General features: G+C 41.1%; 1 protein-coding gene across 29 annotated transcripts in view; it reads left to right on the top strand.

Moving 5' to 3' along the window:
* Positions 1 to 23609, top strand: part of Nrxn3 (neurexin 3) — a 1577562-nt gene that overhangs the window by 1018625 nt on the left and 535328 nt on the right. For 2 of the 29 annotated variants that reach the window (XM_058577839.1, XM_058577843.1), the window contains exon 1: positions 20678 to 23496. The exons of 23 other annotated variants lie outside the window; for them this stretch is intronic. In XM_058577839.1, the coding sequence (XP_058433822.1) occupies positions 23250 to 23496 (247 nt within the window). In that variant the 5' untranslated portion in view covers positions 20678 to 23249. Of the gene's footprint in view, positions 1 to 20677; positions 23497 to 23609 lie in introns of those variants that run through there. 4 more of the 29 variants (XM_058577842.1, XM_058577841.1, XM_058577847.1 and 1 more) reach the window with 3 other exon arrangements.

The raw sequence follows: 23609 nt of genomic DNA, 5'->3' as shown, positions 1-23609 counted from the left end.
CCAGTGGCGAGAGAGGTGTGTTGAAGTCTCCCATGATTATTGTATGGTGGTCTATTAGACTCTTGAACTTGAGAAGAGTTTGTTTGATGAACATAGCTGCACCATTGTTTGGGGCATATATATTTATGATTGTTATGTCTTGTTGGTGTATGGTTCCCTTAAGCAGTATGTAGTGTCCCTCTTTATCCCTTTTGATTAACTTTGGCTTAAAATCTATTTTATTTGATATGAGTATGGACACTCCTGCTTGTTTCCGAAGTCCATATGAGTGATATGATTTTTCCCAACCTTTCACCTTCAGCCTATGTATGTCTTTTCCTATCAAATGCATCTCCTGTAGGCAGCATATTGTTGGGTCTTGTTTTGAGATCCATTCTACTAGCCTGTGTCTCTTAATTGGTGAGTTTAAGCCATTAACATTTAGGGTTATTATTGAGATATGGGTTGTTGTTCCAGCCATATTTGTTTATTTATGTTACTAAACATGGTTTGTTTTCCTGTTTGATTATCCCCCCCCTTTACTGTCCTACCTCCCACTGTTGGTTTTCATTGTTATTTTCCATTTCCTCTTCCTGTAATGTTTTGCCGAGGATGTTTTGAAGAGATGGTTTTCTAGCTGCATATTCTTTTAACTTTTGTTTGTCGTGGAAGGTTTTAATTTCATCTTCCATCCTGAAGCTTAATTTCGCTGGATACACAATTCTTGGTTGGAACCCATTTTCTTTCAGTGTTTGAAATATGTTATTCCAGGATCTTCTAGCTTTCAGAGTCTGTGTTGAAAGATCAGCTGTTATCCTGATTGGCTTGCCCCTAAATGTAATCTGCTTCCTTTCTCTTGTAGCTTTTAAAATTCTCTCCTTATTCTGTATGTTGGGCATCTTCATTATAATGTGTCTAGGTGTGGATCTCTTATAATTTTGCATATTCGGCATCCTGTAGGCTTCTAGAATTTGGGATTCTGGCTCATTCCTTTGGTATGGAGTTCTATACCTTCCTGTATCCCAATGACTCTTAAGTTTGGTCTCTTAATGTTATCCCATATTTCTTGGATGTTCTTCTCATGGTTTCTTAACAGTCTTGCTGAGCTGTCTATGTTCTTTTCAAGTTGAAATACTTTGTCTTCATTGTCTGATGTTCTATCTTCTAAGTGTTCTACTCTGCTGGTAGTACTCTCAATTGAGTTTTTAAGTTGGTTTATTGCTTCCTGCATTTCTAGGATTTCTGTTTGTTTGTTTTTTATAACCTTTATCTCCCTGTATAGTTGATCCTTTGCTTCCTGGATTTGTTTTTGTAATTCCTTGTCGAAGTGATCTTTCATTGTCTGATTTTGCTGTCTAATTTCTTCCTTGATACTCCAGATCATCTGAAGCATATATATCCTGAATTCTTTATCTGACATTCCATCTGCTGCAGCTGTTACCTCTTCTAAAGTTGAGCTGACCTGCATTGCTTGTAGTCCTTTCTTTCCTTGTCTTTTCATACTGCTTGCGTTTCTTTCTTCTTGGTGAAATTGTTGTGTTTTTGAAATTTTTTCCCCCCCTATATATTTATATTGCTCTTGTATAGTCGAAAAGTATCCCTTGCAGGTGCGGGCGGGGGCTCTGCTCTACCCCTCCTCCAATTGGTGTGAGGTGTCTACCACGCCCGCGGACCCCTGGGCCTGATCCGCCGTTCTGTCGCAGGTCTGCCTACCTTGCAGGTGGGGGCGAAGGCTCTGCCCTGCCCCTCCTACCACGCCCGGGGACCCCTAGGCCTGATCTGCAGGTTGGTCGCAGGTCTGCCCACCTTGCGGGCACGGGTGCCATTTCCGCTCCGCCCCCACTCCAATTGGGGTCACTTGACCACCACACAGGCGGGCCGCTGGGCCTGATCAGGGCGCGGGCGAAGGCTCTGCTCTGCCCCTACTCCAGTTGGGGTGAAGTGTGTACCACGCTGGCAGGCCTCTGGGCCTGATCCACCGGTCTGTCGCAAGTCTGCTTACCTTGCCGGCGCGGGCGGTGGCTCTGCCCTGCCCCTCCTACCACGCCTGCAGACCGCTGGGCCTGATCTGCAGGTTGGTCGCAGGTCTGCCTACCTTGCGGGCGCTGGCGGCGGCCCCGCTCCTCCCCTCTGGCTCGCTGACAAAGCGAGAGAGACTCGGGTATCTGTGACTCACCCTCCCTACCAGGGGACCAACTGTTTCCGTCGCCGCTGGCACCGATGAAGTTTTCTCCTCGGCCGCTCTCCGATGACATCAGATCTCTGCCATGCTGGCATCCCCTGTTCTATGGCTGAATCCCATTTTCTTCTCTTCCAATAGGCGGAGCTGTGCCCTCTGAGCCGAGCTTCTGTCCTCTATGTGCTGCTAATGTGGATTCCGCTGGGAAGGAATTCTGTTGGCGGAACTCTGGTGATGTCACCACTCTGCTATGGCGGGCCCCAGGCTCCTTGCCGCAGTGTCCGAAGCGAGGGGTGGGACTGGTCTGTCTCTGGTTGGTTTCAGCTCCTGGTTTGCTATTTCATGAAGGCTTGGCGAGAGACCTCTTCCTAGAGTCCCTGCACCCCTCCTGCTGTGCTGCACCTCGGAGGCTATCCGCCCTGACGCGGGGGCCGCGTGCAGGCAGCCGACAGTCGCAGAGTCCCGCGGGCAGCGGCTGGCGGGTCTGGACCTCTGCGCTGCGTGGCGGAGATTCACTCATCTAGCGCAGACTGTCACCTCCAAAAATCCTTCCAATTCCAGGCCGGTCTCTCTTTAGTGGAATTTTGCTAGGAGTTTCTCAGCAGGTCAAATCTAAGCGTATCCATGCGTCTCTCTGACCCCGTTGTTGAGGAGGTACTGAAAGTGCTGCCTCCCCTCTCGCCGCCATGTTGGATCCTTCAATACTGTTATTCTTAGTAGCCATTGTTTATTTACAAATGCTTATATGTAATTCCAATATTGCATTATTTAGCAATGATCATGAAATTGATGAACAGTGAAGCTGGTGACTGAAAACCAATGAGATGGAAATTGTGGTAATGACCATCACATTTTCTTCTCCAGAAGATGGATTTTAAGTCTCTACTCAAGAAGCTAATTGGTAGTGCTGCTTCTATTGGTAACCTCTGTATCTGAGGCAGAGAATAATTCTGTTGGGTTTCTTTTAATATTTGGGACTCTAGAGTTGTTGAATACTGACCTAAGGAGCCTGGGAACCCATAACAATACCACATTAAAAATACCATATTCAACACTTGGAATAATAGGGTAATATCCAACTTTGGAACACAGAAAGACAATGCTTCATCTCAGGATTGCTTAAGGATGTATATTGTGCCTAATTGTATTAAATGCTCCTTTGTGTGGGTCTATTCCCTCACCTCTCTCTCTCTCTCTCTCTCTCACACACACACACACACACACACACACACACACACCCTCCCTCAGGAGAACAGCTTGGCCATCTAAAAGAATGTTGTAAGGAATTATAGAATTTAATTGCATAAAATACAATGAGTTGTTTTAAGGAAAGGTAATATCCTCAAACTGTTGAAGCTGCTTTCATTATCACTCCTCCTAATAATACTACTGTCATTAGTCAGTGTTGGGTATCACTACTTTCTATAATACCACTTATCACAATTGTTAGCAATTTCAGAGGAGTACCCAATTCTGCAGGTTCTAGCTAAATCATCAGTGCCATTTCCTGTAGTAGGGCGCCCCCTAGCATTTCGACAGCCCTCTTAGTTCCATTTGGTCTTTGAGGACCCAAAGAAAACTACCAAATATTAAGAGATTGTTTTTTTACTGTGTAAGGACATAGGCTCTCCAAGTGCAGATGTGTTCAGCATTAACCTCCTGAGATTGTTCATCTGATATCACTGCATGTGGAATAAATAGGGAAAGAGATCTTTGGCCAGCCTATCCTGCTGGAAGCAAAGCAGGTGGTTTTCTCTCAGGTCACAACTGAATTAAAAAGTCCCATTAATTTTGTCAAGGCAACTTAATTCTCTTAACCTGCTAATGATGTTCCTTTAGAAGAAGAGCAGTAACAACTGTTTGGAAGAGTTTTGTAAGGCAACCTTTAAATCTTTACTGAGTGTGTGTGTGTGTGTGTGTGTGCTTGTGTCGGGGAGAGAGAGAGGGAGAGAGAGAGAGAGCGCGCACCTGTTTGACTGATTTTAGGTTTAGGAGGTTCACTTCTTGATTTATCCCTGAAATAAAGAGATTTATCCCTGAAATAAAGAGATTTTTTGGCAGCTGTATTATTTGTATTTAATTTGGTGGCCCACCTTGGCAGTAGATCAAAGCTTGGGCCCTCCTTTTAAAGCATTTGCCTGTCTGGGGAAAAGGTGGTAGGCTCATGCAGCAGCAGCTAAGTGTGTATTGCTGGAACCTCTCTATAAAGGCAGGGAGGGTGAGGGGGAGGTGTGAGATATTTTAAAAATAAGACATGCTGCTAAATTCCCTGCCAACCTCCGTTCATGCTGAGTGGAGTATAAGTAACAAGTATCAGATAGTTCCTCCAGATGTCAGCTATTTAAAAGAGGCACATACTCCAAGTTCCATGGACTGTGACTGTCTAATCTCCATTGGTGCTGCTGGTGGTGGTGGTGGTGGTGGAGGTGGTGGTGGAGGTAGTGATAGTGGTGGTGACAGTGTTGGAGGTGTGATGGTGGAGGCAGTGATAGTGGTGGTGGTGATGATGTTGAAGGTGGTGATGGTGGTGTAGTATTGGGAGGTTAATGCTGCCTCTCAGAAACTTTTACTCACAAGAAAGTGTGGGAATATGTTTGTGCATTTGGGAATAAGAAAAAAAATAGATAGGAGAAGATATGATCTAATAACTCAGAAAGGCCATTATATCAAACTCAGTACAAGTAACATTTTATTTTTCAATGTATGAAGCAAGAGGAACATCAGGAAACTGCAGTTGTGCTTGAGAAATTGACATACAGGTCAAGAAATTCTACAATGAGAATGATATTTAAAGTTTAATGTTAAACTTTTCTCTGCAGTGTTACCTAAAACAGATTAGAAAAAAGTATATGACTATTTTGTTATGTTTTTGAATTACAGTAGTGAAGCATTTCTTAAAGTACATACTAAATTTATCTATTGAAAATAGTAATACCTAGGAAAAAATGGTAGGATCAGATTTACTTATAGTTTTCAGAATTTGTAGCATCAATCTCTTTATCTGTCTTAAAGTAAATTACGCCACTCCCACCAGCTAATATGATGTTCTCTTATCATGATCATGCTTAAAACTTTCTATATTAGGGCCATAAAATTTGTGTACTCTGATGTCTCATAGTTTTTATAAATTCAGCTTTTATAAATTCAGACTTGATTCCTTTTCTTAAATCTTAGCTGTTATCTTCTAACTAGAGGATCTCCAAAGGATATAGTGTCATAATTTCTCTAAGGGTCAGTTTTTCTGCAGGAGATGAAATAAAAGGACTCTCTGTTCTAGACTCATTTTTGGTAACAAACTTAATTAACTAGCTCTTTCATCCTGGTTGAAGATGACATTGGGCTCTCCTCGTCCTTGGGTCTTGTGTGAATCAGACACCTGGATAAAAACACTTACCACAGGGGGGAAAAAAGGCAGAGAACAGAGGGTTTGTGATTAAGTGAAAGTTGCATTTCTAGAAAAGAAGATTTGGTCTGTTCCTTCAAACCCCACCCCTCTCCCTTTTGAGGAGCAGAACAACATAGGGATGTGTTATGTCAAACACAGTGGGATCAGCTGTCCTTCAGACAAACAGACTTTGAGAGGCAGTGTGGTCATGAGTTTTATTTCTTCCTCAACTTTTCTTTCTGTAGGTATCTCAAGTGAAGACATTTGCAGAAAGAGATAAGAAGCCACTATGTAGAGAAAAAGAACAACCTATGCAGTCACCACGTGGCCACCTGTGGAAGGGGCCAGCATTCCAGCACTAGCTTGTGCCTTAATAGGGCTGGAGGGACAGAGATGGTGAGCTTTTTGTTCATGAGGTTGAGTAAGGAACACAGTGTGTAAAAGGAGCAGTGTCTTTATCTGCTATTTGCAGCTGTGGGAGAGGAGGCGTTGTTTTTTTCTTCTAGACTCTTGTCTTCACCACCTTTCTTCCTACCTTCTGTTTCCCATGATCCCATACAGAAAACTTCTGTCTCTCAAGGATAGAATTTGTTCTGTTGCCAGTATTTATAGCTTCTCTAATGTTTTCTAAGACCTTTCTCTGCAGGAAACATCACCATGGCTCTAGCATTCATAGAATAATGCATTAGCTTTTCCTATATATATTTAGCTTTTCTTCTTCAACTTTGACTCCTAAAATTGAGTAAAAATGGAGTCTAAGGTTGATATTCTGGTGTCTTCTGGATGAAGCATGAACTCTCTTTGGTGTGGACTGATACAGGTCATCAGTTGCCCTGAAATTTCCTCAAGACTTGTAAGTTCATTTCCTTTTTCACACTTGTCTAATATTGGTGATGTGTAAAAGTATATGACTTAAGTATATGCTCGGAGAGATGCAAGTTATGTTTCTCATAAACAAATATACACATTCACTTCATATTTTCAGAGTCCAACTCTCTGTATTCTAGTTGATCGGACTCTAGCTACAATTCAGTAAGAAGGTAAGAATCAATAAAAACAGGCAAGTCTTGGGGTGCTGGCAGGTAGGAAGATGACATGTCCTTAATAAAACAGTGAAATAAAGAAATTAATTTTAAAAATTAATTTAAAAACAAGAAAAAAGAAAGCTCTCTCACATTTAAGGCCTATAAAACTAGGCTAAACCAGAAAGCAGAGAGTCCTGTCATTGGGGAGTGCTTCTGACAAATCCTTCACCCCACCCCCACTGCCTCCCACAACATAGGTGTATATTGTCTCTGCATGATTTAGTATCTGGTGCTATTCTGCATTTCTCAGTTTGGGGGCTGAGTTCCTCAGCATCCTTGACACATTACAAAAATAGAAAGCCCAATATCATAGTCATACCACCGCCCCACTTGCCGCCCACAGCGTAACAGAAGAGCAGGCAGGCCCCGGTTTTCAAAAGGATTGTGTTTCAAAGCTACTTTATAGATTCTCAGAGCTCAGGTTATGTTTCTCCAGAGAAATGGTACATTCTATTTCCAGAACTCAAGTGCCTACTAACCCAGAATGTTCCCAATATCCAAGTCTAGAGCTACTATTGTCGAGTATCTGATCAAAAGAGGAAAGGTTTTGTAGAGGGAGGTTTACTTGAAATTCTAGCCTAGGATACCAGCAACACATTTATCACTATTCCAGATTTGATAACCAGGTCTGGGCTACCCAACCATCTACCTCCTATTCTATCCAGAGTAGTTCTGGCATCCCAGATCTCAGTAGAGTTTAAGAGGGGACTCATGGGCCAAAAAAAAGAGGGGAGGGGCCATGACCCAACTGGAAAAGAATATGGCGAGGTGCTAGAGTGGATGGCGGGAGAGGGTGAAGGAGCCTTAGATATATTCAAGGGGAATAATAAAAGCACTGGGGATGGAAACAAAAGGACACAAGGGTAGAAGCTGAAGTAGGGCTCTGGTGGTTACTAAAGAGGAAACACAGAACAAAAGTAAACTCAATTCAACATGCTTTACTAAGCTCCCAGTCCCATCTGAACCACAAAAGTGAACAAAGTTGAGTGACCTTCCATCTCCATAGTCAAGGTACCCCGCAAGGAGACAAGGCAGTTGTAAATGAAGATTTGCCTTCAAGGAGCACATCAGTGTGCTCCCACACTAAAGAGCCAAGGAGAGCACAGCAAAGGAGAGATCTGTTCTGACTTGGGGATTTGGGGATATTCTGTGGAGGAGGCAGCATACAAGTCAGGCCCAGTGGTGTTGATTGGTGGGAAAGAGAAGCATAACTGCACTCCAGTAGGTGAGATCAAAATCAGAGGCAGGGAAAATGCCAGAGGAATATGAGCTAAGGACCAGATGCCTGTAGAATAGAGAGTTAGAAGGGGATGGGAAGCAGTGATTTAGCTTTCAGAGTAAATCATCTTCTCCTTGGCTGCTAGTGAGACCCAAACCTGTGGGCAAGTTGTATCTCTAATGGGCAGAAGGGGTGATCTGTGGCTTTGGAGCTAGTGATCATGAGTTTTTCTTTCCCCTTCTTCCTGATCCCTTGCCCAAACCCACCCTACTCATTGTATGACTCTCAGAGGTGGGAGAGAGGAGGCAAGCAGGGCCTTGGAACTCAGGTATGTTTCCAGGTATCCCAGGCATCAGCAACAGGAAACTCAGGCTAATGAAAATTTTAGAGAAAATGGGGAGGTTCACAGTGCTGGATCATATGTTGTATAAAGTTGATGGTGTCAAAGTCTGGGTCAGTCCGTATGTCATAAAATAATCATAAGCCCCTGTTCTCTTGGGCCCCTCCTGCCCACAACTTTCTTTAAAAGAACAAATAAAATACCCAATTCTTAAATTTCTTCCTATGATTGTAAAGGCCTGACATAGGGATGATAAATTTGGGGCCGATTTCTGCTTTCTGAATTCTGAGACACAAGGGTGGGGGGATAAGAAAACAAGATGGAAAGAAGAAGAGGCAGAAGACTTATTTTTCCAAATCTTCATCAGAGGCATAGAGTTTCTATTAAAGGTTGAAATGCCCATTTCTCTTTAAGGAATCAAAGGAGAGCATACATGCAGACAGAGGGGTAGCCACATTGACCTGGAATTATACACGTTGAGGCCCTTCAAAGCAAAGTGAGAGAGCTCCATGTTTCAAAGGCAAATGGCTATTGATATTTACAGAGGCCTGGAGAAAGTGGAGATTCCTGGGTCAATATCAGCACTGCTAGGTACAAGGCGGTGGGGAGATGGCAGGCTCTGAGCCTCTACTTCCTCTGTCTGCTCTTAGGGCCTGCCTATGTAGCTATTGCTGAGGCTCAGCTGCTGGATCTCTGCAGCTGGAGATTAGGAGATTGATACTTTGCTATGTCTATGTGAGTGTGTGTATTGTGCTTTCTCTGGCCCATTTGCTTGAAGTCAGTCTAAATGATTATCTACTAGGAAATGGAATTCAAGTCCCTCACTGCCTCTTGGCCATTCCTCAGTTGAAAGGACACAAAGACTTTACATTAACATCTCTAGAAATTTAGAAGCTACAATTTAGAGCCTTAAATAGCATCCTTTAGTGGATCCTCTCTCTCTTTTTTTTGGCGGGTGGGTGTACCAGGGATTGAACTCAGGGTACTCAACCACTGAGCCACATCCCGAGTCCTATTTTGTATTTTATTTAGAGATAGGGTCTCATTGAGTTGCTTAGTGCCCTTCTTTTGTTGAGGCTGGCTTTGAACTCACTATCCTCCTGCCTCAACCTCCCTAGTCGGTGGGATTAGAGGTGTGTGCCACGGCGCCCAACTAGTGTAATCTCTGATTAACTCCATCCTGTCATCCTTAGTATATTACATATACTAAGTGTCTCATCACCAAAAAAAAAAAAATGACCAACCAAAATATCTAAATGAAGATGCTAAAATGTATACATCCATACACTTTGGAAAAAATGAAAAATGTCTCTGTCCAAGCTGAGCTCAGCTACAATGCTGAATTCCTATGAAAACACAGTTTGATATCTATTAAGAGTAGGTAAGAAATTTGGATTTTATTTTTAATGGTGTTTGTCATGCATTTAGGGGCAATATTCCTTTCTAGGATTCAGTTTACAGTTCATCAGTTTCATCTATGAAATGAGGGATTTGAAATTATAAATGGTTCTTAAACGTCTAGGGGTCACAAACCTCTTTCATAATCTCAAAACATTTGGATCTTCTTTGCAGGAAAAAGTGCATTTAAAGATGAAATTGGATGTCTCCTTAGGGAGAAGTTTCACAGACTATTTTCAGGGCATAGAAGTTATGCACTCCACAACTCCAAGGGGCACAATACCCATAGACCTCAATGTAAATGACATCCCCAAGGGGGGTACAAAGAGGCAGCCTGCCTTTTAGCAGTTCCTTGAGCTCCAAGCTAAGAACCCTTGGGCCACATGAGCTCTTAGACTTCTTTTTGGATCTGAATATCTCTAATTTCACAAAATGCGTTATTATTACCAACCCTGTATTCACTTGGTTGGACTGTAATTACAAAAATACCACGTATTAGATGGCTCAAAAAAACCTAGATTGAAAGTTTGGAGACTAGAAGCCCGAGACTAGATAAGGAGCTAGAAGGTTAGGTTTCTCCTGAGGTGTCTTCTGTTCTTTACTTGCAGGTGACTGCCACTCTGTGTCCTCACATGTCCTTTATGTATTTATTTATTTATTTTTTCCTGTGCCTGAGTCCTCCTTTTATCTCTTCCTCTTCCTATGAGGGCACCAATTCTGTTGAATTAGGGCCCTGCTCTCATGATCTCATTTAATCTCAGTTACATCTTTAACAACCCTATCTTCTAATAGAGTTACTCTGGACTCCTCATCAAGGGCACTGGTCAAGAGTACTTCCTGGGTGATGTAGTGAATTTGGGGACAAGAGATTTTAAAAACTTATAAATCCTCTTCATTTGTGTTTTCCTTTGGGCCATGCATGTAATCATCTTCTCGTGATGTAAATCAAACAACCACAAGCCTCTTCCACATCTGGTAAGTGGGGTGGGGGCAGTTGGGGGTTGCTATTTCTGCTATTCCTGATTTTTCTTTAACTGTGGTGGGAGAGTGGGGGCTGAGAAGAAAAGGCCAAGACTTTCTTGTAGTTTTTTTTTGTATTTATTTATTTATTGCTCCCCCAGTGCCACATTTAGTAACCACCACCTGCTGAGTAACTCCCAAAGGAACAGCCATTCCATGCCCCACCCCCAGCTCCCTAATACCAGCCACAGCTAAAGAAGAGACACATTCAAGAGGAGGATTAGAAAATTGCTGGATGTCCTTATTCCTAAAGCATCAACATGGCACTATGGCTATTTAATTTGCCTAGTCATGTGTAAGCCTGGGAGTTACTGATGTTTCAGACCTACCAGGAATGTACAGCACCACCCAGTAGTACACTGTCCTTTTGTCCTTCTTGCTTGGGAGGCACTGACCTTTCTCTCCACTCATCTCCTACACAGTAGCAAGGTATACATTTTAGGAAATTACATCTATCAGGCACAATGACTCCCTCTGTGATGCTTCACTCCCACTCCATACTCCCTGGGATGAAAAGGCTCCCTATGTGCCTGAATCGGGCTAAGACATTTATTGCCAGAAACTTCTGCCCTCCCCTTCCTCTTCCATCTCTTCCCTGTGAACTCTTTTTGATTCCTTGGGAATCCACAATAAATACTTTGTCATAAGTATTCATTTGCTTGAAATCAACAGGTGGGTGATTGGTCAAGCCAGGTGGGAGAGAAGGTGTGGCGGGGAAATAAACAGGAGGTACAAGTACTCCTAAAGGTATTATTATTCCAAAGTCATGCAGTTCTTTAGCTTCAGTTTCTACTATAAACATCAAAAATTTGAAAATTTGAGACTATCTGAGATAGCCTATAGTTAAGTGAGTTGCCTCCAGTCTAACAACTAATAGAAACCATTAGAAATCCTACATAAGGAAGGAGCTTCTTTATTAGTTCAAAATGTGGTTTAAAGGAACAAAGTTATGATTTTTCTTATGGTCTAACTTTTTCAAAGCCCTCTGATTTTCTCTGGCTCTAAGTCTTATATGCATGTGTTTTTCTTCTCCTCCTTCTGTGACTTTCTCTTGTGGTTGAAAGGTAAGCGTTCATGCTCATCATTGTTATGGATGGTACTGATCATATCAGAGTCCTCTTATGGGATATTGTTTCTAGGATTTTCACTTTCAGAGGATAAAAACTCAAAGAACATGAGATACGTTCTCTTGGCATTTCAGTTCCCAGGTTGGGCAGTACGTTTTAAAATTATAATTGGTTTTGTCAAGATCATGGTTTGGGGAGTGAAAACTAGAAATCTCAGGAAATAGACATCTTTTCTATTTATCAAATAGCAACAAGGATAGTGTAAATGTTTGGAGGAATCACTGTGACTTCCAAAAGGAAAGGAAAAACTTCTGAGAAAAACAGAACTTTGGCTTCATTTGTAACAGGAATGCAAGAGTAAACCTTTTTATTTGTATCTCCTAAGACTCTAACAATTCTATGAACAGCAGCAAGGTATCTGAAGATGGAATGTATTATGTATTATCCACTAATTTGACGTAACCCTCTTTTGCATTTCTTATTTTCAGTTAGTGAAGACAAGGCTTTTATAATTTTTACATTATAAATTGCTGAAGTGTCATGTAATAAATACTAATATCTCATGCAAATGCTTTGGGTATCGTTTCATTTTAATATATGCAAATTAAAGTTGTCTATTTGAAACCTTTACTTTTGGGGGGTGGGAGGGTACCAGGGATTGAACTCAGGGGCACTCAATCACTGTGCCAAATCCACAGTCCTATTTTATTTTGTGTTTTATTTAGAGACAGGGTCTCACTGAGTTGTTTAGCACCTTGCCATTGCTGAGGCTGGCTCTGAACTGGCAATCCTCCTGTCTCAGCCTTCCAACCTGCTAGGATTATAGGCATGTGCCATTACACCCAGCTATATGAAATCATTTTTCTACTTTAAATATGATACAAGGCAGCACAGAGATTGGTAAACTAATTATTATCTAGCAGCTAACACTGTTAGATAACCATCATTTGCTTGTCATTGTTTCATTTCATTATAGAGCAAGTAGTTTTGCATGTATTGAGAGGAACCTGTAAGGAACATAGTTACAGGAAAACAAAAGAAGAGAATGAGAGAATAATTAGGTTCTAGGATCCTTTCCAGAAATATCACTATAATATTCCATTGTATACTGAGAATGATAATTAAGGGCACAGAATTGTTTTATAAGCACATATGAATTTATATTCAAGAAAAAGATAGCATCTCATTTCATTAGTTGTCATTTAGTTTTTTGATTACAAATTTTGTGGGATTTTTTTTTTGTAACTGACTTAAGCTGGTACTCATTGTAGGCAGATGATCTCAAATGCAATTATTGATTGCTCAGTATTTGTCCTTTTTGCCTTATGTTCCATGGGTCCTTGAAAGGATGGGACTGGAAGTTTTCTATCCACTATTTATGCTATTTAAAATAGTTATGGCCTTGTTACTTATTCTCCAACTTATTAGTTTTAAAGAGAATAGAATAAATTTGTTCAACAAATTTTAATACACACTTAACGTGTTAAGCATTATTCTACATCCTAGAGAATGAGCAGTGATCAAAGTACCAAAATTCCAAGGGAGCATATATTTTAGTGGAGTTTTTTTATCATGGCTTTGTATTTTCTCTTTTCAGTCTATCATTTTGGATTTTATATATCTGGAGGCTGTATTATTGGTTACATACAGATCCAGTACTGTTGTATCTCCTAGACTGATTGTTTTCTTGAGGATATAATGATGTTTTGTAGAAAGGTTCATTTTGTTTGATAATAACATTTCCATATAATTTTTCTTTTGGTTATCATTTGCAAAATATATTGCTTTGAATATTGATTTCAGGGTATGGTAGTTCTACTTCTTATCTATATCAGCAGCTGGGGAGGGATAGCCTGTGCTGGTTAGCAAGAGCAAAGAAGTTCGCTTTCTGTCCCAGGGTACTCAAGCTACATGTATTTATTTAAAATGATTCATTTTAATTTATTTTTAATCCACTAGGATTTCCTGTAGAGTGGTAGAGGACAATAGGGTAAGCAAGCCATCATATTCCTCCCATAGAAATGAACTCTTCACCAGTGAAAACTGCCCTCTTAGATCACAAGAACAGCAGTTGTGTAGGTGTTGCTAGTAGGAAAAAAAGAGTTTTGGTATTTAAATAGAAATGTGAAATTGTTAATATGTCTAGAGATAACTTGTACTGCATGCAATAATGAAAAATTAAGTTCTAGTGCAATAATGCTTAATTTTAATTTTACAGAAGTCTAAGTTCTCTAGCCACAGTGCATGAAGTTTCAATAAAGGGGGGCAGGTTATAATCTTTGTAACATCCAGGATTTGTATTTGGACTTCAAAATAAGACAAAGAGATAGCATTTGAGTAAATGTAAAAGTAAAAGAAAAAGAGAAATTTCAAAAGAAAATTTAATTAATCACATAATCTTAAATTTAAAAGGAAATTTAGAAGTTATATACCCTATTCTCACTTCAGAGGTTTTTTTTAATTGATTTTATTTTTTAAATACATGACAGCAGATTGCATTACAATTGGAATCTACTACTTGAACATTTCCTGTGACAGAGAGCTCACTGCCTTGCAAGTCATCCCTTCTGATTTTGTACAGGCTCCAAATGTTGGAAAAGTTTTCTTCTTAAAGTAATGCTTGCATATTTTGAAGTCCCCCTCCTACTCCTAGGTGTAGAAGAAGTGTTCTCTCCAAAATCCATTAAATACATCCCAATACTATTCCACAAACCTCCCATTTAATATCTCTTTTGGTCCTGGTACTGGTCATAAGTTTAAGATGCAGAATATTATCATATGCATCTTATCTATGAGAAGAGAGTAGGCAACTTGTCCCAGGACACACAGCTAAAGAATAGTGAGTTTGAGCTCAAGTTGTCTGGCCTTAGGAATAGATCCTGGCTCCCTATATAATTTCTCTATCAATCATGTAGGGGGCCCCCAGATATAAACCAACCAAGGAAAACAGAATGTGACAAGTGTTAAGAGAACAGCGTTTAGTAAGACAGAAAAGACCAACTAATTCTGCCTGTCCAGATTTGAGGTGGTAGATTTTACAGACATGGATATCATCAATCTAAAATGTTATCTTAAAGTTGTTTCATCATCTGTTCTGAATACCAGCCTGTTGTTCCTACTTTTGATATATAAACTCATATGTCAGCACCCCCTGACTTGACCATCAGTTTTGAAAAGTGTTAAATTCTTAGTACCAATGAGAAATGCCCTTATTACCCATCTTGCAAACATATCTGAAACTGCTTAGATAATACTTTGTACCTTCTATTTGAGAACATTAATTCCCTTCCCATTCCAGATTTCTCTATTAGGTGAATTTAAGACCATATGGTATCAAGGAGAAAGAGGTAATTTTAGACTTCTCCCTCTACCTTAGAGTGTATACACTTCATGGATAGTGAGTGAGGTAGAAACTTGAATGGTGAAAGCTTGAATTAGGTTATTTCTACAATTAAACAAGTCTTGTGAAATTGGATCCAATAGGTATTTTAGTATCTGAAATACAACTACGTGGAATAAATGAAGCAAAGGTAAACTCTTGGGATGCCATAATTTAATTTTTTAAATTAATTATGGTACCTATTTAACACCTCTGAGTATGGAAATCCAGGCATTAGAAATAAAGAATGGCTTTCAACTTATGAAGCACTTCCCCCCACTCTTCTCCTCACCTTCCTTACTCTTTCTCTACCTTGTCTTTCCTTGTTTTCCTTTATTCCGTGAAATTTTTCTTTTGCACTGAAAGTAAACATTGACCCCTTCTTAAGTTTCTCATGCTCTCACACTCAAGTCAAGTGAAAAAAGGAAAGTGGGTATGTTTCTCTTTCCCTATTTGGAAGTATTCAAGGCCTGGTTCACAGTCATAGTGAACATCAATAGATTAGTCTTTTTTTCAAATATACTTTTTTATTGTATCCTCAAAACCATCCCATGATTTAAGTACTATCCATTATCACACTCTTGAAGAAACATGTTCAGAGTTGAAGGTAAGTTGCCCAAGACCATACAGCAGGGAGCTGTGGACCCAGGATTTGAACTCCCGTCCTCTGACATTCAACTCACATGTCATTTTGTCTGTGCATTCCTTCCTTTCCTATGGCAGATTAATTCTATCTCTATTCTGTGTGCTTTTTAAAAAAAAAAAAAAAACTTTATTCTAGCACATATTGTTTCCAGGAAGCTGTATATATGGATGGGATTTATGGTTTGTTTGGGAGTAGGTTAAATGGGGTTTTCCTCCACTAGAACATTTATTTCCTAAGGCCTGAAATCTCTTTTACATCACTTGGTCTCCTGGAATTCACCCAGTGTCTTGCCCACAGTAAGCCTAAATAGACTGTTCATGGAGAGAGTGAATCAGTACTAATTCAGAGGTATATTCTTGATAACTTTAAAAAACTGTTTTGGGGCTGGGATTGTGGCTCAGTGGTAGAGCGCTCGCCTAGAACGTGCGGCGGGGCCCCAGGTTTGATCCTCAGCACCACATAAAAATAAATAAAATAAAGATATTGTGTCCAACTACAACTAAAAAATAAATATTAAACAAAATTAAAAAAAAAACGTTTAAAAATGATGGAATCCTAAAAAGCCAATGAAATAATTATTAAGGATGTGGAAGGCATCTTCCAGGAGGGAAGGCTAATCCTTAGAATCTATTTTTTTTAAGACAAGAAAGAGAGAAAAGGAAGAGATAGAAAGAAGAAGTAACCAGCAGGCCTTTCCAGATCCCAAAGCAGACTGGGATCCTGAGAGTTCCACTCTACTCTGAAAAATAATTATAAAACAATGCTGGGTTTTGGTAGTTGACATTTTCTGGTTCTGGAACCAATTGCTTTTGTTTTGACATTGGATTGAAGGATACTTGTGATGAGAGTAAGAGGAAGCTGTTCCCTCTCCCGTAGAAGATGAGCAAAGAGAATCCAGTGAGGTGGGTAGCTTGTCCATGCTCTGCTTTGGAATTGCTGAGGGAGCTTTGTCTTTAATCATTCTCCCGGATATCTGTATAAATAAGATGAGAATACCATCTGCAGGGATAACTCTAAATAAGTCATCTGGGATAAAAAGGATAATCATAATGATAACATAATAATTACAATAATTATTACTCACATTTATTTATTATATTCCAGGCACTATTTATGTGCACTTTGCATGTGATAGTTGTTTAAATCCTGACAAAAAACCTGCTAGATAGACAGCATGATTATTTCTGTTATAATGAAAAAGCTAAAGTACAAAGGGACTAGTAGAATCAGGATTTGAACCTAGACAGTAGAGCACCAGAATCCAAGATCTAAATCATTATGTGCCCTCAACATGTTCTTTAAATCCTCAATTAGATAAGTTATCCTATAAATATATAAATGCAATTATTCTTTATATTATTATATAACAATAATCCATTTTATTTGACTCTTCAGAATTGAATAGAAATTTGTTATGGTGCTGAGGATGGATAGTTTAGATCTCTGATATCCAATGTTAAGCTTAGTAGAGACTAACAGGGGTGTAAATCTCTATGAGGAACTAATTGAGCCCTGTCTTTGAGTGAAAGAAAAAAAAACACTTCTGTATTAAAATAATTTACCTTGGACTTCAAAGGAACCTGGTTAAGGAACATTTCACATTTTTCTTGTCCTTGAAGAAACGTATAAAAATTCTAATGCAATAAATATCCCAACTCAACTGATCAAACTCAAAAGGTTTGGAAAATCTCTTGCAGAGATTTTTCTTAATATTCAAACTGCTGATATTCCTATTTCAGCCACAAGGAGGACAAGGGAATAACTATGGATGTTTTATAAGAAGAATAAGTTAAAAAAAGAGAAGCAATATATGCATTCTCTAAACTACAAAACAATACACAGATGTCATTGTCCCTTTCTTAAACAAATCAAATCCATGTAGGAATAATGTTTAGAAGAATCAAGCTTCTCTTTTATATCCCCCAATGGAAAATATAATCAAAATCTGCTTTTTTGTAAGACGGCTTTCTTAAATAAATGAGGAGAAGGATGAATTATGTGGCTATAAATAAATCTACTGACATATAATAAAGCAAAGTTTGACTGTTTTATGGTGTCACTGGAACTCATGGATATATTTATAGTCGTGTTAACAGTCACCTGTATTTTTTCAGGACTTTTATTTCATTCCACATTATGAGAGTTTAGTTGTTGTGTGTGTGTGTTTTTTTGATCTTCTCCCCCTAAATTGCCTTTTGGATCCCTGCATCGAAAGAGAAAGTAAGGATTTCTATATTTCTAATCTTTAATTTTGGAAAGAGGGTCCTCATCTAAGGGCTTAGGTGAACAGACAGTCCCAGGCTTTCTGTCCTTCCTGGGTCTGTGCAGTCCTATTAGATGTGTCTGCAATGATGAACTTGACAGGTATCTCCTGCTGACAGCAAAGTGGCAAGTCAGTGCCTGTCCAAGTGAGAAGAGCCATGTGCAGAGATAGAATGTTTTGTGAGAGATGACGGACAGGGCGTCTTTGCATTAGGTTCCTGACGCCTGACACACTTAAGTGCATCACGAGGCTTATTTTAGAAGCCAAGATTCTTTAGGCTACTTTATAGCTGAGGCAGAGAACAAAACAAGGCAAAGAAGAAGAGGGTAAAGATTCTCATACTTTACCTTGGGATAGTCTCCCCAGAGGAGAAAATAGGGAGATTAAAAGAGGAAAAAAAGGAAGTCTCTGATGCCAAATTCTAAAGTCTGAAGTAACAGAGAAACCCAGTTATTGACCTAGTCGATCCAGCTATGTGAGTTTTTACAATCTGCATTCCATTCAGAAATTTAAGGTTTCAAAGAGTCTGGTTTGGATTTCATAGGGGTTTGTTCAAGTGGGGCACAGCCTGCATGTTCCTGTGAAATTATTTATGCTTTTCAACTAAATCTGTGCAGAGCATAACGTTTCTAAATCTGTTTCTCTTCTATTTTAAAAGTGGACTCTCATCTTTATCCTGTAGCTGCGAACTTGATCCCCAAGTGTTGTCACTGAAGGGTCCCACTAGAGAAGAGAACTCAGGAGGACTGAGGGCAGTTTCTCTGATGGGTGAGGACAATCCTTCTGCTACAATTCTAGCTGCAGGCAGTGTTTAGGAGGTATCACTGGAGATAAAAATCTCGAAAAAATATATTTAAAATGTCAGCTGAATGTAAACTCTAATAGACCTGAGAAGAACGGGAGTTAGAAATGAACTCTAAATAGGAATGTGTTGAATAGAGGGAGGGACAGAGGGCATATGAAAATATTAATAAGACATGCAGTTTATCAGGATAATTATGGGTTAGTTTTTTCAGAGTGGAAAAAGTAAAATAAACCAGTTTTGTATTTGTCCTCTGATTGGTCTCAGTATTCAGCTGTGTCCACACTTGGAATCTGACTTTCTGGAACTCACACCTACTTCTTTTGACATTTTGTGGAAAGTAAGTAAATAAATTATAAGTATGACAAGTAAAATGAATAGTTCCAACTGTGACACACCAGCAGCATTTGCAGATTTTATACTGCATTAAGGATTTATTTTCACTTTATTATTTAGCAGAGAATTAATTGGAAGGGCCTCTAAGCTTCCCATGCTTCCGTGGGATGAAGTCAAAACAGAATCTCCAACGCCCAGTCCAATTTAGTAAAGAAGAAAAGCATCAAGTAGGTAGGTGTCCTGTATATCAATTTTGGAGAGCTTGCCTCTGGGGATCAGTGTCACTAAAGGCAGATAAATGGGTCCATGAAACAGTTTAAGAACATGTGACTATGAGGTTGGCAATTGGTTCATTGGATGTATTCATTCATTAAGCTCCTACTATGTGCTACCCATTGTCTGCCACACAGAGGATGTAGGGGAGAGTGAGAAAAAGGCCCTGCCATCAGGGAGCTTACCATCATTTTTTTTTTTAATTTGTATGTAATATCTACACAGAACATTGGGTTTCATGGTAATATATTTATACAAGCAGAAAACATAATTGGATCAATCACAATCCACAGTACCTCTCCAGTCCCCTCCTTCACCTTTTTGGTCTTCCTTCTATCTCTAAGAAATCCTTTGTTTTCCTTGTTTTCTCCCTAGCTTCCACACAGGAGAGAAAATGTATGACCTTGTCTCTCTGAGTCTGGCTGATTTCACTTAACATAATTTTTGCCATCTTTTAAAGGAGATAGACCCTGAATAAATATCCAGGTAAAACAATTTCAGAATGTTGTGATGCCATGAAGGAAACTAAACAGAGTAAAGGGGCAGAATGCCCTTCTGGAATGGCAGTGGCTAATTGCACTGAGGGCCAGAGAGGACCTCTGAGAAGGTGGCATTTGAAATGCACTGATCGCATGAAAATATGGGGGGAAAAACTTTCCAGATGAGATGGACCAGCAATACCATAAAGGCCTTGGGCTGGAAAAGAGCTAGGTACATTGAATCAGCAGAAAGAAGGTCTGGGCGACTAGAGGATTTAGTCTGGGGGAAGATGGAGCTGCAGAGTTAGGCAGAAGCCTGCCATGTAGGTCTCTTTAAGGCCATGACATAGAATCAGAGCAAGTTCCAAGTGCAGTGGGAACCCTTTGGGTGTGCTAAATCAAAAAGCAGTTGAGTTGAATGGGAACTGTAATGTGCCTTAAAAAAGAATGTTTAGTATATTAAAATTTTTTTAATGACTTTACCAATAACAATATAAGACCCTAAACGTGTTCTTAACCTTCTTGAAGCTTCAGGTTATTTTCCTAATGAATAAAGAGTACTGTTTTTATTTGTCAGGTGCTATGCCATATATATATATATATATATATATATATATATATATATATATATATATATATATATATTGTGTGTATGGCTCTCTCTCTCTCTCTCTCTCTCTCTCTCTCTCTATATATATATATATATATATATATATATATATATATATATAATATATGATCTCATTTAAAAATCTCCAACCACCTAAGGGGGGAGGAATTATCCATACTTTAAAGAGGAGGAAACTTACATTTGAATGTCCATATACCACCCCCACCTTGCTGTGATGTTACTGAATATGTGTTGCTTATTTAAGACATTGAGTGTGTAAGTCTCCACCCACAGACATGAGAGACCTTGTCAGAGGGACACCTCCCTGGAAGACGGTGCATCCTGAATCATTCTAGAGCTGAGAGCCAGGGCAGTTAGGATGACAGTGCAGCATTTATGTGGGCAGCATGGAGATTTAGGAGAACACCAACTTCAGAACCAGCTTGCCAAGACACTAGCATAAATTCTGAAATGGACTTGATATTTGACCTTGAGGACAAATCACCTGTAGATTTTGGTATCTTGATATATTGGAGAGATATAAAGCTACTTCCTTAACATCTCTGTGGGGTGTCCCAAGATGCATAAGATTGCCTTAATTCCTGTTCTTTATCATGGGAGGGAGGTGAAAAGAGAACAGGAATATATAATAGGTGCTATAAGCATCTTTTTAAAGATGCCACCTAAATATAGTGGATATGATGTATCTAGCAAGTATCAATTCCTCAGCCTACATCCCTACTTCCCGGTAAACTTAATGAACTTTGAATCAAGATGAGTGCTTAGGTGAAAGTCAAAGCTAGCAAGGACCAGTAGAAAAGAGCCAGTCCAGGCACAGCTGTCCTTCGGTTTGCTTCTCTCACTCAGCATGCCTTGTGGAGAGGTGAAAGCCACCTGGTCCAGAATATCATTGCTCCATCCTGGAATCACAGATGGCCAGCACAAGCGCTGCCACTGGAACTCTGCAGGTTCAGCCTTGATGCAAACACTGTGCTCTATTTGGTGCCCAGCGCCTGGAGATAATTCACGCATGTGGGGTAGTACATCCGTGACAGATCCAGGACAGACCAGTCATCCCTCTTCCACCCGCAGACCTAGGACCCTCGCCCCTCCTGAAGTTCTTTGACAAGCACTGCCAGCTCCAGCGCTCACCCTTAAGTCCTGAAGTCCAAGAGCTTCGTGTCCATCTGGGTGAAAGTCTACTTCTTGTATCAAAGGGTTCCCAGTCTCTGACCCCTTCACTCTAGAGTCCTTGGGCTAGGGCTACCCCATCACCTTCATTTTGAGAACCAGGACACCAGATTCCCTCCTTTCAACCTGCAGGTGGGACCTTGAGTATCTTGGTCCAGAGACTCACACGCTTGAAAAGTGGCTGCCCCAGCTGGCCTCCAGGCGGGGAGGAGCCAGCCTGCGCCCCAGTAGCCTGCAGCAGCTAGGCGGTCCTGATGACTTAAGGGGATTATTTTTACTTCCGTTTGGAGCCACTTCGGCATTAGCCACTGCCTGCATTTTTCTTCTAAAATTGTAAAAGGCGCCTTAACCGAGCGAGTTTGGTTGCAAGTACCTGGCAGAGGTGCAGGGGAAGGGTGATAAAGGAAGATGCAGTGTCAGTCTTGTGGGTCTCACTCACACTTGCGAAGGAGCGCGCGCGCGCGCACACACCCACCCACCCACACACACACACAACCGGGCGGGAACAGAGTGAGAGAAGGGCGTGCAGAGTGCGCAGGAGGCTAGCGGGCGTGTACGAGCGTGTACTTGAATGGGGAGGGCCGGGATTCCGGGTCGCTCGGGCCCCTCCCTCCTCTGAGCCAGCCAGTCCCTCGGCAGAGCGCTCGGGCTGCACTGATTTGCTCTCAGGAGTGCGCTATTTGCATATGACTTGCCCATTTGTGAATTTGGCTCCCCAACTCCTCGCTTCACTTCACCTGTGCCTCCCTGTTCCGCGCACTTTGCAGGAGCCCGCCCGCCTTTCGGCCACCTCTGCCGCCTGCAGGGCACCTCCTCTAGCGCTTGCCCTGATTGCGCCCACCCACCTCCCTCCGCCTTGTGCCTCATTGGTTTGGGTGGCTGCTCCGCGCTCTTCTTTCCCTCCAGTCCTTCTTGTTCTCTTCTTCGGGCTGCTGCTGCTGCTGCTGTCTTCTTTTCATCCAGTTGGGAACCCTGGAAGCAGGCGGCTGCTCCGTGGCGCTCCTCCAGAAAGCGCAGGGTTAACTGCCTCCGCGCCCTTCCGCCACCGAGACTCTCAGGAACAGAACTCTTCCACCTGCAGCCCCCTTTTGCCTGGCAGTTCTGCATTGCATCTGATGGAAGTCGAAAGAGGAAAAAAAAAATGTTCAAACTCTTTGGATGTTGGGATAAACTAGCTTGAATCTACTTGGGTCGCCTGCCTCTTCCTCCTCTTTCTTCGTTTCCACCTTTGCCGTGTGGCTTCTCGGAGTGTGCAGTTAAGTCATCAGACCCAAGGTGCCTAGAGAACAGGAGGAAGCCTCGCCTGTCCTCCCCTGACATGTGTGGCATGCGGGGGTTCCCTAGGAGGTTTGCTTTACCTGGGTGGACTCAGGCGTCCTAAATTTTAGCTCCGGGAAAGGGGGCTTTGTCTTTTATCTTTTTTTTTTTTTTTTAACTGATTCATCATCAGTTTTCTTGAAACCTCTTATTGTTTCCCTTTTCCCCAAATCGGGCAACTCTTCCTCTCACTATGATGGGCCCCTGGGCATCATGAACTTCATTATTCTTCACTGGCTGGAATTGAAACTGCCCATCTGTAGTGGTCCAGTGCGTTGACCATGCACCTGAGAATCCACGCGAGACGGAGCCCTCCCCGCCGGCCGGCCTGGACGCTTGGAATCTGGTCCCTCTTCTGGGGATGTATCGTCAGCTCTGTGTGGAGTTCCTCTAATGTAGCTTCCTCCTCCTCCTCCTCTTCCTCGCCGGGGTCTCACTCTCAGCACGAGCACCATTTCCATGGCAGCAAGCATCACTCAGTGCCTATTTCTATCTATCGCTCCCCTGTTTCCCTTCGAGGAGGGCACGGTGGGTCTCTCTGCTCTTTATCCTTTTAATGGGGCATAGCAATTCCTTAACCCACTCGTCTTTCAGTAGTGTCAAGGGTGGGAAAAGCATACAAAATTGAATTTAGAATGATA

This window comes from Marmota monax, unplaced genomic scaffold (assembly GCF_021218885.2).
Source record: "Marmota monax isolate L192 unplaced genomic scaffold, Marmota_monax_Labrador192_F-V1.1 WCK01_AAM20220418_F8-fsc00017, whole genome shotgun sequence".
Taxonomy (NCBI): Eukaryota; Metazoa; Chordata; class Mammalia; order Rodentia; family Sciuridae; genus Marmota; species Marmota monax.
The sequence above is the reverse complement of the archived record's forward strand: the minus strand, read 5'-3'. Positions and strand labels throughout refer to the sequence as shown.